This window comes from Ptychodera flava, chromosome 2, assembly GCF_041260155.1.
Source record: "Ptychodera flava strain L36383 chromosome 2, AS_Pfla_20210202, whole genome shotgun sequence".
Lineage (NCBI taxonomy): Eukaryota > Metazoa > Hemichordata > Enteropneusta > Ptychoderidae > Ptychodera > Ptychodera flava.
Window position 1 is genome coordinate 43,660,775 of NC_091929.1, and position 13,913 is coordinate 43,674,687.

The 13,913-nt window shown below is 37.2% G+C and overlaps 1 protein-coding gene across 1 annotated transcript in view; it reads left to right on the forward strand.

Moving 5' to 3' along the window:
* The first annotated feature begins 1,046 nt into the window (after positions 1-1,046).
* The window catches only part of LOC139121675 (von Willebrand factor D and EGF domain-containing protein-like), a 56,665-nt gene continuing 43,798 nt past the window's right edge, over positions 1,047-13,913 (forward strand). Inside the window, exon 1 of the mRNA XM_070686759.1 lies at positions 1,047-1,130. Coding sequence (XP_070542860.1) covers positions 1,085-1,130 — 46 coding nt within the window. The 5' untranslated portion in view covers positions 1,047-1,084. The remainder of the gene's footprint in view (positions 1,131-13,913) is intronic.

The following is a 13,913-nucleotide window of genomic DNA, read 5'->3' on the forward strand; positions in this document are numbered from 1 at the left end:
TATGGTTGACATGCCAACGGGATAAAATGTAACACCTGTGGTCGGTACCGGTAACCAGTGAAGCGATGTTTACAGTGAAGATTGGTCGTTTAATTTTATGGCCTTAAAGATGCGGAAACTACAATTTTCTCCTGTGCGAAAATTTGGGAACGATACACCTTCACATATTTACACTTTATTAGATTTAAGAACACGAATTCACTTATGGCGAAAATTATTTTTACTTCTCTGAGGGGAGCTTTGGATACCGTGAATATCCGTTTATATGCATCTTGGAGAGGCAGAACAAAATCTATTAAAGAGACATTATTTTCAGGGGCCTGTGATACTGGTTCTTGTATTGTGTTTTGGAATTTTGAAGGTCTAACGCGGTAGTATGGCTTAAATCGTTTTCATGGTAATACCAAAGAATACAAGACCAACGATGAAAGATTTGAACAATCAAAACAATCTTAGGGAGTCAAGTTTTTTCTTTAGTATGAGAGGTCCCCTAAAACATTTTTGCGTTTAATTTCACGATGTATGTTTCACATGTATTCTTCAATCAAATCATTTTTGTAGCCTAATGTACGGCATTTTTGGCCAAAATACATGGATTTATACAAATGCTTCTCTCTGAAAATAGCAATTTATCTGAATTATATCATCGAGGACGGTGCAGTGCCAGAAAGGCATGAGACAGGGAAGTATCACACAAATTGAAAACCAAATGATTAGCCGTTAAATAGAAACAAACTATATAGACATATAAATATTAAGTCATTAAGAAATACTACTTTTTGATATGAAAATTAGAGTGTAGTACCGATTTGAAGAGTAAGAGTGAACTCACAGTATGTCATTATGTGTCTCAATATTGTCTTCACCTTTAGAAGAAACGTACCTGCAAGCTTGACGCGCAGGTATTTAGTACGTGATATCCAGCTTGTTCCGGGTTCAAATGAGACTTATTTGTCAACTGCTTCTGACAGTAGAAAACAAAAACAATCAGTAGGAGTGGCTTTAAACATCGCTATAAAATTGAAGTTTGCAGACACATCTTGCACAATTCTACATTTGATTTTCAACTTCGCAAGCATCAAGAATGAACTGTAAGACAGTCCTCGTGTTAATTGCAGTTCTTGCAGTTGGTAAGTTTAAGACTTCACTTGGTTATTGTAGGGACAGAGATATGGAATCTGAAACTTTTACAATTCTTTTCTGATCTACTACTTGTAGGAGATCATTTTAAATCTTCGTCTCGTGTGAGAAAAAATACTGTTTTATATTTTGAAATAAATCGAAAAGTTTATTTTTCTCTATTGAGTTACCACAAAGATGACGCCTATTTTGAATTTCAAATATCGGTAAATCTTGAGTACTTTGTTTCTCGAGTAACCAAATTTGCAAATTGACCCCGATTTTATTTTTTATTTTGAAAGAGTATGGTTGAAATATTCCTTGAGGAAAATTTTACAAAAATTACGTCTCGCTTTCGAAATGCTTACTACTCTCATTAAAATGGTTCGGTGACGCTAATTCGTCGGCATTGATTATTTTCTTTTTTATAATAATGAATTAGACTGCTATCATCGGAATACCAACTTATCAAGCACTTCCTTATAAACACTTTACATAACCCCCTTTTTCAAATGAAATGAAAAAGTAAGCATGCATTAAGTGTTTGGCTTCAAGCTGGTGCTATATAAGTGACTTTATTTCGCCAGCGTTTTTGAAACTATCTTATTATTCACTATTTGTGACTGTTTGAAAAGTTAAAAAAATGATTCCCATACGTTCTACAAATTACTGGCACAAGAAAGCTATCATCGACACGGCGTTGTGTATAAACAGTCGATACTCTAAAATTGTAAATGTAATTTCGTTTCGATTGCATTTACACAGGGATTGTCAAAAAATTGACGACAGTCTACGGTGCTCGTTAGGAAAGAGTTATCGCTTTTGGCAGAACTTTAAAATGTTTTTTCCATTGTAAAAAGTGTTCGATTTTTTTTACGAAAGGAAAACTGTTTCACTAAATATTTAAATGTATTCGGAATTTCTGTCGCCCTTACGTTGACTAACACGTAATTGTCCTGTAGTGTGAATATCTGAAACAATCTCATTTGCAATGAACAGTGATGGATTGTTGTGACATGCTGATAAAGAATAAGAAAAGATATTTGATTAAGCCCTAAGAAAGAGTTTTAAATCTTTACAATTGAATTTTTGTAGAAAGTTGGAGTTATATAGGCATAATGTTCTAAAGAGTATAACAAGGTAGTGATATGCTGTTACGGGGAAGTCCACTTCTTTCCGTACACGACTCTAAAAGTCTACTTCAGACCTACGTTCGCACTTCCTTATCAACGATTTGTTTACGGTGTGCCCACCCGCTGAGCCGACACTGTTCTCAAGGATGAGTCAAGTTTTGATAATGTGTCTATGTTTCAGAAGATGCTATGCTCTAACTTGAGTTTCATTACTGTAGAATGCGCCTGGCGGACAGATAGGCACACTCTCAATTTTTTATAATACCATTGTGATCTGCCACTCGTGTTTGCTTTTGAGCACTTGGAGTAAATCGACTTTTCACCTTCTTATTTTTGTGAAAATCGAAAATTTTCTTTTCCCTGCATAGTTAAAGAGGGACGACGGTCATTTTGAATTCCAAATATCAGTAATGCTGGTTAATTTGTCTCCCTAGTAATAAAATGGTGACTGTGACTCTTGGTTTTTAGTCTTGACATTGAAAGTGAATGGTATAAAGTTTCCGTCTTTTAATTGTGAGGCGCGTGAAACTTCTCCGCCTTACTCCAGTTCCATAGTCCAAATCTATCCCGTTTTCCCGCAGATAGTTGTATTTCGTAAAACAGAATTACGCATAATTATAAACTTCGCCGGTTTGAGCAACTATTTATTGGCATGTCTTTCAAATCAAATAGGTGGATTCATGATACAAGGATCTAAATATTATGATCTCTCTTTACCATTATTGCATGCATTAAAAACTATAAGGAACGCCCGTTCAGTAATGACGACCATTCTGAGGAGCTGAAAAGCTAAGCGCAATGTTTTTTGCATGCTTTGCTTCGCGTTCACTCGTGGACTGTATCGAGGAACCCATTGAACAATTGCAAGGATGGATCCTGCATTGTCTTGCACTCTGTATAGCTCAGTAATTCAAAATTGATGAAATCGTGTACAAAGGGAGGGGGCGACTTCACTCGCTTTGCAGTTTTATGACTTTGGAACTATACAAATATATTGACATGTGTGATGCAGACCTCTTTATAGTTCGTACAGTGCGTGTACAACAATCAACAGCATCGACACCTGTGGCTTAAGTTTTCTCCGTAGACCTGTAACATATCACCGCAATTGGACCTCAGGCTGTATGATATCATTGATTGTAGGATTATTTTCGTGTTCATCGCCCTTTCTTGTAGTGGATATAGCAATATGCCATGCCCATGGGCTTCTAACGTAGAGACAAGTGTTGGTACTACATGAAATGACGGCAATTTCTTAGGTTCCAAAACATGTTAAGTAAAATGGCATACTAATAACATAAATACCAAGCTCGTTCACCACTAACGTTTGAATACTTCATGAAGTGAAGTAATTTGAGGTCCACTAGCTGTAAGGTTAGATGCAGTCTCATTTTCGTACTTTCTTCCTGTAGCGCAATGTTTTATTTTATATTTAACAGCTGAATTTGCCCAAGACTAAAATCATTTGTACTGCAGAAAAAATTGCATATTGTAAACAGTTTGTCATTTTGTATTTCACTGCAAGTTCAACAGACAGTGACAAAACTCTATGTATTTTTGAAAACAAACTCTGTTAGACAGGCACGGCCATTGTGCACTTTGCTCCTATCAGCGTCCGTGCCGAGCGAATTCGCAAATCTTCATTAATGAAGAGCTCATTAATATGCAAATATATCCCCTATAATGTAAACATTTTACCGTAGGAAATAATCAAATGGTAACGTTGTATTACGCTACTTATCAACACGCAAAATGTACCAGACCTATAACTCTTGCCCGACTCTCTTTGGAGTTGTATTTGGTAAGTGAATGTTCGAGTTGAAATCAGCGAATAAGAGTAGAATATATGATGACGTCGATTGAAGGGTAGTCCCATCTCTTCCCGATTGCAGTGTGCTTATTTGAAATCGATAAGTGCGTACATTTACTTCTTCGTGGACTGCAATGATTACACTGTATCTTTTCTTACTCTATTGTCATACCGTAAACAAACGTCTTCACGAAGAAAAGTTAGGCAGCTGCAGCCTGACAGGATGGCTGAACAGATTTGTACGAGTCTTCATTTCGTAACTGTCAAACAAAACATGATTTAAAAAACGTGATTTTCGTCGCTTTGTAATTTTGTTTCCAACGATGATAATATACACTAGATTTTGTTTAAATCTGGGATTTGTCAACGCGGGAGTAGGATGAACGCGATTATTTGTGTTCCAGTGTTCTGTTTTCATATGAAACGCGTGAGTGGGATGAACGCGATACAGGTGAGTTTTACCCGAAATCAGAATCCTGCAGCTGCGCAGACTCAAAAGTAACGGGTTGGATCGCTAGGAATACCTGACTTGAGTTGCTCAAGTTTAAATAGATTATTATAAAATGGAAGAAAGACAAAATAAACCATTGCAAATGGGTTTTTTAAATTCACCGACTTGACCCAGTTTGTCTCGACTGACTACATTTTAGCACAGAGTAACATAGACAGAGTAGCAACACTTGCATGCCTTTTTTTTCCATGGTCGTCTCGGTTGACTATTGGCTTTTCATATTAAAATGAGATCCAAAGGTGTTAAACTTTTTGGAGGCTTTGTTTGTGGTTGATGATTACACGACACTGCATGAAAACTCAATAATACTTACTGTATTTGCATGAATTATTGCCTGTATTTTAGCTGTAGAGTGCATATACAGGTGAATACAGTCCAAAGCTTGTATTCAGCAAGCCTGTATTCATGTGGATTCATGTGAATTCACGTGTATTATCCTATAATACAGGTAACTCATTAGTGTGAATTTATCTGTATTATTGCGTTTTCATGCAGTGCGAGATTATGCGAAAATACGACGAGATGGCATCGTACTGCCAGTCGCGTAGCAACCATAGTTACTTTGTGAGCTCTCAGGCCAGAAACACTGCTTCACGCCAATCAAAACATAATACGGCAGCAGTTTCATAAACATGTCCTTCCTTGACGCACGTGTAAAAGAGGGTACGACTGACCGTAAACCATTGAGTAAAACCAGACAGTATCGATAAAAGACTTTCAAATTTGGTTCAAACACACTCATTATATATTCATAAAAATATGAGAGGAATTTTTAAAACGGTAAAACTCGTTCTCCTGAAGCTCAAAACACTCCCGTTTTCGCCAGCACGTCAATTCTGCTCAGCACCACACGACAACAACAACACAAACTTTGCCGAACATACTTTCGCTTAACAATTGGCGAAAATCCGAAAACTACCGAAGGATTCATGGTCGGCACTCTTCGGAAAAGAGAGGCGAGAGCAACCTGAGGCGAGGCGAACATGGATGGGTTACGTAACCGCTTCATGCCTTAAACATACCCGTTGCCACTCTATCTATCTTTCTCTATGATTTTAGTAAATAAGCAAATACGCCAAGTAAACTTCACTCGACCACTGCGCAAGGACTCTAAATGCTATTGATGGTGTGTTTAATAAATACGCTGTAACGTTTTCACATGTATATAGCTATCACCTTTTCAATAGATATAGTGCACTTCAGAAGGGTAGACTTTGTGAGGATTTGTCCCACCTTTATACAAAACGTTTGGCGAATAATGATAGGGTGCATAGCTCTACCATTATATGCATGGAAATGTGTCTACATCAATAAACAACAGTGCGATAATCCTAACACTTTGTAATCATGGTCAAATACGTGATGGTTTCTCCTAGTAATAAGTACTTTATCGTCCTCAAGCAGTACGATTTGATCGATTTCTCATATAAACTGATATCCTTACTGAAATGAGTGTCCACCACGTATCTGTAACTGTTCAGTATCCGATCTTGAAGCTTAAACTCAATTTCGGTCCAGACTAGAATTATTTGTCAAAAGTAATATCTCTCAGTACAGGTAATGTGTTTATTTTGTATTTCAACATACCACAGACAGAGGGAGAAAATACGCATTATTCATAAAACTGACATAATAAAACACGATGCAAATGTCTCTTTGCCTTCTCAGAGATCGCAAGATTTGTCCAATGGGATAAGACAATTAATATTGTGCTCTGAAAAGTTCGTTAATATGCAATTATGCAAATGTTTCCCACAAAAATTCAAAGCACCAACAGGCACGAAGATCTGAAACAATCGTAAAAATTACACTGTTACGTAAAGCTATATTACGTCACTAATCAAAACGAGAAAAGTACTATGCATAAAGTAAAACATGGTTGCGTATAGTTTAGGGGAGTCCCATCCTTTCCCGAATGTAGTCTATTCGTTTGAAATCAATAGGAGTGTATTTCCTTGTCAACGACATTGTTTACAGTGTATCCGTGGTTACCCTCTTCTTAAGATGTAAACACACAGACAGACTCGCAACGGGTATTGTTTAAGGCGTGAAGCGGTAACGTAACCCATCCATGTTCGCCTCGCCTCAGGTTGCTCTCGCCTCTCTTTTCCGAAGAGTGCATACCATGCATCATTCGGTAATTTTCGGACTTTCGCCAATTGTTAAGCGAAAATATGTTCGGCAAAGTTTGTGTTGTCATTGTCGTGTGGTGCTGAGCGGAATTGACGTGCTGACGAAAACGGGAGTGTTTTGAGCTTCAGGAAAGTGAGTTTTACCATTTTAAAAATTCCTCTCATATTTTTATGAATATATAATGAGTGTGTTTGAACCAAATTTGAAAATCTTTTATCGATACTGTCTGGTTTTACTCAATGGTTAACGGTCAGTCATACCGTCTTTTTCACGTGCGTCAAGGAAGGACATGTTTATGAAACTGCTGGCGTGTTATGTTTTGATTGGCGTGAAGCAGTGTTTCTGGCCTGAGAGCTTACAAAGTAACTATGGTTGCTACGCGACTGGCAGTACGATGCCATCTCGTCGTATTTTCGCATAATCTCGTGTAATTATCAACCACAAACAAAGCCTCCAAAAAGTTTAACACCTTTGAAGCTCATTTTAATATGAAAAGCCAATAGTCTACCGAGACGACCATGGAACAAAAGGCATGCCGTGTTTCCAGTCTGTGTATATTTGTCTGTGGTAAACATAATTGTTGCCAAAGAATAGTCAGGCATCCGCGTATGGATCGCATGAGATTTATTTTTATATTTGTGCTTGACTTAATATCTTCGCTGTTACATTGTTCTTCAACAATGAACACCTGCATTAATATTTGAATCTAGCTTCGAGAAGAAAACATATGTAATGGTTAAAACAAAGCTGATGATCAGCTTTGTTTCAGCCATAATACATTCCTCCTGTTCGTGCAACGTTGTTGTCTGCAGTGACATCGAAATTGAAACTCGATTCAAAACTGACAGCTCTTTCCTATGTAAAACTTGTCAGCGTCGATGCAAAGATAAATTACCTATCCAGTTGAATAAACGGACTCTGTGCAGTTAAAAGGGTCATAAATATGCGAATATGCAAAGATCTCCCTCTCTAAACTAAAACCTTTATTCAAGTCTCCAATAATCATCTTCTTCCAAGAGCAAAATCCAAAATTAAATGCCCAGCATTACATTGTTGCTTTATTGATCCTAGGGACTGATTGGACAAAAATCAACGGCAGCTGAATTCTGTCATTGCGTATATTATGCCGACGGCCTTTTCTATACTCTGACACCATAGAATGCTCGCAGTTTATTAGCAGTTGTTCGTATACATTATGTGAACTAAATCTCCAGTCCACTAGACCCAGGGTAACAAAACGTAAAACCTAAAGGCAGTCTCAAACGAGCGAGTGTAAAATCAAGAAACGTTTGACCTGACCTGGGTCAGCTTATGTATCTATGGTGGACTACTAGTATTAAGGACAAGAAGGAAATGTAGGGTTACTACAAATTGAAGCTGTGGAAGAAAGTCTTTGTAAGAACAATAATGCGGTTTCCAGACACAAAGCTTCTGAACAACGTGAAAACCAACACATGTCTTTTAGGGACCGTGATGGTACAGTAACCGCCGCACACTTGTATATACTAGTATATCGTCATGTCTGCACTGCACGTCACCACGTCAACGACCATTACCCTATTTACATAACTTTTAAATTCATGTTGCATACCGTACTCGTTCGATTATGAGACCCCAGGATTATTAAATCGATTCGTAAATAGTCGTTAGTTCGTTAATAAGACCGCCAGGGGGTACACCCACATTCTCACTAGAACCATTGTAATGATAATGACGATATGCGCGACACGTACGTTGTGTTTGTTCATTATTCATTGTTCGTGTGTCCTGTCACGGTTCCTTCACAAACCGAGTACAAACTGTGTACTTTCCTTGCCGACAGAAGGACGACTCTGTGTCTGGTTTAAAAATCTCGATCAATACGACTCGATCATTTCGTTACGGTCAAACTCAAAACAAGCACTCACATTCCGCTGATATAAGACAACCGATACTTAAATAGTCCGGGTTTGGAAAATCTAGATCACGTATGATCAAAAATCATTGTTGCCATAGTATCAAACTCTAGACAAGCAAAGAGATTTTGCTACCTAAATGAAAATTAAAAGTCGGATTTTTGAACGTCTCGATCAAGTACGATTCGACCATTTCGATGCTATTTCGCTACCATATGATGAACATTAAACAGCCGGACTTTTTGACGCTTCGATCAAGTACGATTCGCTCATTCCATCACTATCAATAATTACAATTTACTCTCGCACTAAATTCTTTGGGTATCGGTAGTTTTCGTTCAGGGGTCGCAAGCTTTCGTCTCGACAAGCCGATGCTCAAACACTTACCTGTTCGATTATCGTATTTCATTTCGAGGCACAGGTAGAATTTTTGAAACTCGAAGCAAAATAATAAACAATTTACGATGTATCATTTATTCGAATGAGTAAGGTATACCTTGAACTCAGATGATCATGACTCGTTATATTGAATGATTAACAGTAGCGTGGATCGGAATAATTAAGCAAAATAATAGTTAGAATTAGTTAGAGTTTCTCTATGGATTTTCTCAGTTACAAAGTAAATACTCAAACACTAAAAGGTTTAACGGGCACCCCTAAAATATTTATTATCTTATTAGCCGTAGTTGCATTGAACCAAAAATCGCTTTTGCTGGAAAACCCTTATCACAGCGTTTTAAGCATTAGTCAACATACCAGCCAAAGAGTCATTCGTAAGTTGTTTTGCAAGCCTGTGCGCTCACTTGTTCCTCGTGCAAGAGCCGTTTAACTAAAATCATAGGGGACAGCCAAAAATACTTCAGCGCCGTTCAGTAAAATCATAGGGGACAGCAAAAAAATAACAAAAAAGCCCACACTGGACGTGACCATAAAATGATGAAATAATAGTGCCGAAAAGCAAGAAAAATATTCAATCAATTGAATATGACAGAATTTTAGAAAGTATGAATTTCAAACATTTTCCATGTCTAAAGTTACCTCTTATCACAGACACAATCGAAAGTCAGGTTGCTTGTCAAGTTACGTTTACCATTTCTTTTTCATGCCATAATAGCCACGGCTTTCTGGGACAGTAGACGTCGTCGTCGCCGACATAGTCCTCCGCCTTGTCCTCCGACAAACTGTCAACTAGGTGATTGGTCACCTTGGTCCGACTGTTCGGCACCTTGTGGGAAAAGTGGTACGCAGACAAGAATTCGGTCAATAATCGTGCACGCCTCGTGTGGTGGCGCATGTCCTTTTACACTTAGTGAATCTCAGTCGTGTAATAATCCTGGTTGCCACAGCCACGGCGTTCCCCTTGAGACATCTTGTAGCTGTTACAGTGGCTGGTCTAATACTTGTTGCGATGTGAGACAATATAAACGTGAGTAGACGGGTCAATTTATCAATTAAAATTCCTATTGTATTGGAGTGGCAAAACGACTACTCCAGTGAAAAATAAAACAAACGTGCTTACTGCATCGGCTTGACAAGAGTAGCGAAATATCTAACGTTTCGAAGATTTGCGACGGCTCCTATTCGATTGAGCAAGTCCAGAATATTTCTCTGACCACTAGTAACTTGTTTTAAATTTGGTGAGCATTCTGCAATCGCAAAAGAAAATCCATGTATTATTCATTAATTCAGTTTAAGACAATATGGAAGAGTTTGATCCTTTTGTGTTCACACATGAACATTCTCTGATTCCAAACATACAGACACACATAAAGTTTTGTTCATAATTACGACAGTACCATTTACCTTAATAGAATCTACCTAGGAATTACAACTTGGTTGAATTTTTAAAGTAATTTTTCTCCCTAAATGTTTTATGACTGGACGGAGTGCGATATTCTTATAGTAGACAAGATTTATAGTGTTTGGTAGGAAGAAAATAACGGTTCAGATTAGAACAAGAGACAAAATCCAACAGTATTTATAGATATTCTTTGTGAAACTTCACCGGCCCGGACACAAATATAGATGACATGGGCTGATAGATATCACCTTCCCTGCTTGTATCCTGCGGAATAAGTTGAATGACGAAATACCTTGACAATAAGATTTCAGAGAAAAACGTTAAGCTTCTCAATCACCGCGACGATAGTTAAGTTTTTCTCGGTAGCGCTGCGGGACCTGTTTCTTCCAAACCCTTAATTATTTGCACGGGGGAAAGGTAAAAGAAGTGAAGCATTCGCAAATACTGTATGAAATATTTTTGTTCCTTTTTGAAAATATAATAAAGGTGGTCGTTTCGGTTTGCAGACGTCAGCTAGCATTTGATATTAAAAACGCATGATGAGTGATTTACAACTTTCGTTCAGCGAATCCCCACTTTTATACATTTAAAACGTACATTTGAAAACATACTTTTAAGAACTCTATATGTTCTTCTAAATTGCGAATTTTGAATGATTTGGCCAAATCTGTTTGATTAAAAGAGAAGATATAGTTTGTAAATTCAAACGTTTCCAACTACAAAGGGAAATCAATCGCACCAGTTTTGTCAAACAAGGGATTCGTTGATTTTTCCAGTTGGTACGACAAAATGTTACTCATTTTAATGGATACGTGAGAATTGTACTCGGTAATTTTTTTCACGTATATGTACTGTAATGACGTAACTTGCTTCCGAAAAGTATGGTATTTCCAGAAACCATCACGGTTATTCTGGAGAACAGACTGGAGTTATAAACAGAAAACCACCTTCATTATATATCATGCAATTTTTGCGCAAATACAACGATGTGATTGATCGGGACGTGAAAAGAAAAGTGGTGTATTCACGATATAGCACTGTTGACACACGAACTCTCAGCAAGAGCAAAAATCCCTTTTTGACGTTCTATGCCAGAATTTCAATGAACTGTTATGATATCAATAAATCCCAACCAGCGATGTATACTAAGGTGTTCGTCAAGGTAGTATCCTTTCACCTAATTGTTTGCCATGTATGTAGATGGTTTAAGTAGTAGTAAGCTTCAGTCGGCCGGTGTGGGTTGTCACCTGACAAATACCATTGTTAACCATTTGTTCTATGCCGATGATTAGTCTTGATTTGCCCGTCGATTAAAGCATTACAGAAACTAAGTAACATTTGTGAACATTATGGGAATGAGCACGACATTATCTTTCATACTGCAAAGACAGAATGCATGGCTATTTACTCAAAGTCCTGGAAAGCACATAGTCTGAGAATACGCTATGTACTACTGTATGGTAAACCTCTTAAGTTCGTTTGTACAAAAAAGTATCTTGGCTATATTATGTCTTCTTCCGCTACAGATGATGCTGATGTGCAACGGCAACTGCGTTGTTTTTATGCTAGAGCTAATTTTATTTTATGTAATTTTGGCAATTTCTCACATAAAGTGGAGTGTACTCTTTACAAAAGTTTTTTATATAGCGTTTATTGTCTTAATGTTTGGTGTAACTACAGTGTCAAACAAATGTCTTCACGGAAAGTAGCGTACAATAATGCATTGAGATTAATATTTAATCTGAAGTGTAATACAAGTATAAGATTAAATTTTGTTAGTAGAAATATTCTGAATTTTACCTCGCTTCACCGTAAATTGTTGTTTGCATTTTATGAACGGTTGTGGAAAAGTGAAATCCTGTTATTCGCTGCTGTGTTAATTCCGACTCTTATATTCAGTCCAGTTTCTGGAAACATTGTAAGAGTTTTCTACATTTAAGTTTATTTTAGCTTTATTTCTTAGATTTGATGTTGTATTTTTGTACATTTACTGTATGGGTTTATGGCCTCAAAAAATAATAATAATGATACCACTCGGTTTTGACCAGTACACTTCACATATGCACTCATGCACATATGTTGCGAACTGGTCAAAATCTCATGGTAAAGCGTCGCGGGTAACAAATGGCTGTCTCATCGTCAAATTTGATCTGATTGCAAAACAACTCGACATGTTCATTCATGCCATAAATTATCGCCCATTTGCCAAATTTACGTGAAACCTCTTCACAAATGTCTCTGTGCGGTGCTTGACACAATTGAGTTGCTGACAGGGAGCTGAATTAGATTAATCGACGAAAATAAATGTGAAGTATCAGAAATTAACAGAATTAGATGTCGCATGGCTATGAAATAAATCTTTACATGAACTCATCCTGAAAGAGCTGCCAACCGGCAATGTCGGACAGCACTGTGAAATAATTTAAAATGTATACGAAGGCGATAGCAAAGTTATACTTGTGTCATGTTTGAGTGAAATTCGAATGAGCAAAGTCTGTGATTAACTTAAGACATGAACGTTGTGCAACGAAATTTTGTCATGGACAACCGTTTGGGACAATATCGCAAACTGAAGCATTCGTATCTTATCTAGCATCTTACTTTTGCCAAATTTGAACAAACATCATTATATGCTTGTCTTTGCAACATCATTACCGATATACAGCCATACTTGATCGAACTATCAATTAAACTGCAAATGTATCCAATAGTATACTAGTATTGAGATCAATTGGAATGAAATCAGCACATTGACTGGACAGAAATTACAGGGGCGGTTTTTTGGAGGAATGGGTTGCAATTTTTCGCGCAAGCATTTTTTAAGGGCCATGAAATTTCAACATGGCCTCTGGGTAGGTTCATCAGTTTTTTTCCGTAACTATTGGGAGGCAAGATGTGGCCAATATATTGCTTCCACCAAAACTATCACATCATAATACGTGGGAGTCTGTTGGGCAAAGTATTAATGACTCCGCCCTTACTGAACAAGCTACATCTGTACATATATATATGCGTGACAATTCATGTACATGTACTTTGATTGAGTTGGAGGTAGAAAGTACACGTGTGAAGATTGCTTTTTTAGATTTCATCGAAAATGTTGATTCACTTTACATGGTAGTCTATGCGAAAACTGTGGACATCATTTTCCGATATAAAACTAGCAATATCTGTGCATTTATAGACGTTTGACAGTAGACATAAATATACTTAATTAGAATAAGGTGGCTGCAAATGCATTTGTGCACAAGAAGTTTGATTTTTTGAATTTCAGCGAAAACTTTGAATTGAGTGTTTGAAAGTGAAATTGTGAACGTTAAATATGATTTTTGAATGTCATCCGAAAATATTAATTCACTTCTCATGGTAGTGTATGAGTAAACATTAAACATTTTCCCGGACAAAACTTGCTATATATGGTGCATTTATATGTAAATGTTGTTAAATGTTGACTATTAGGTTGCGATAGGTTTCTTGACAAACAATAATAGTAATGTCTGTACAATAAAAG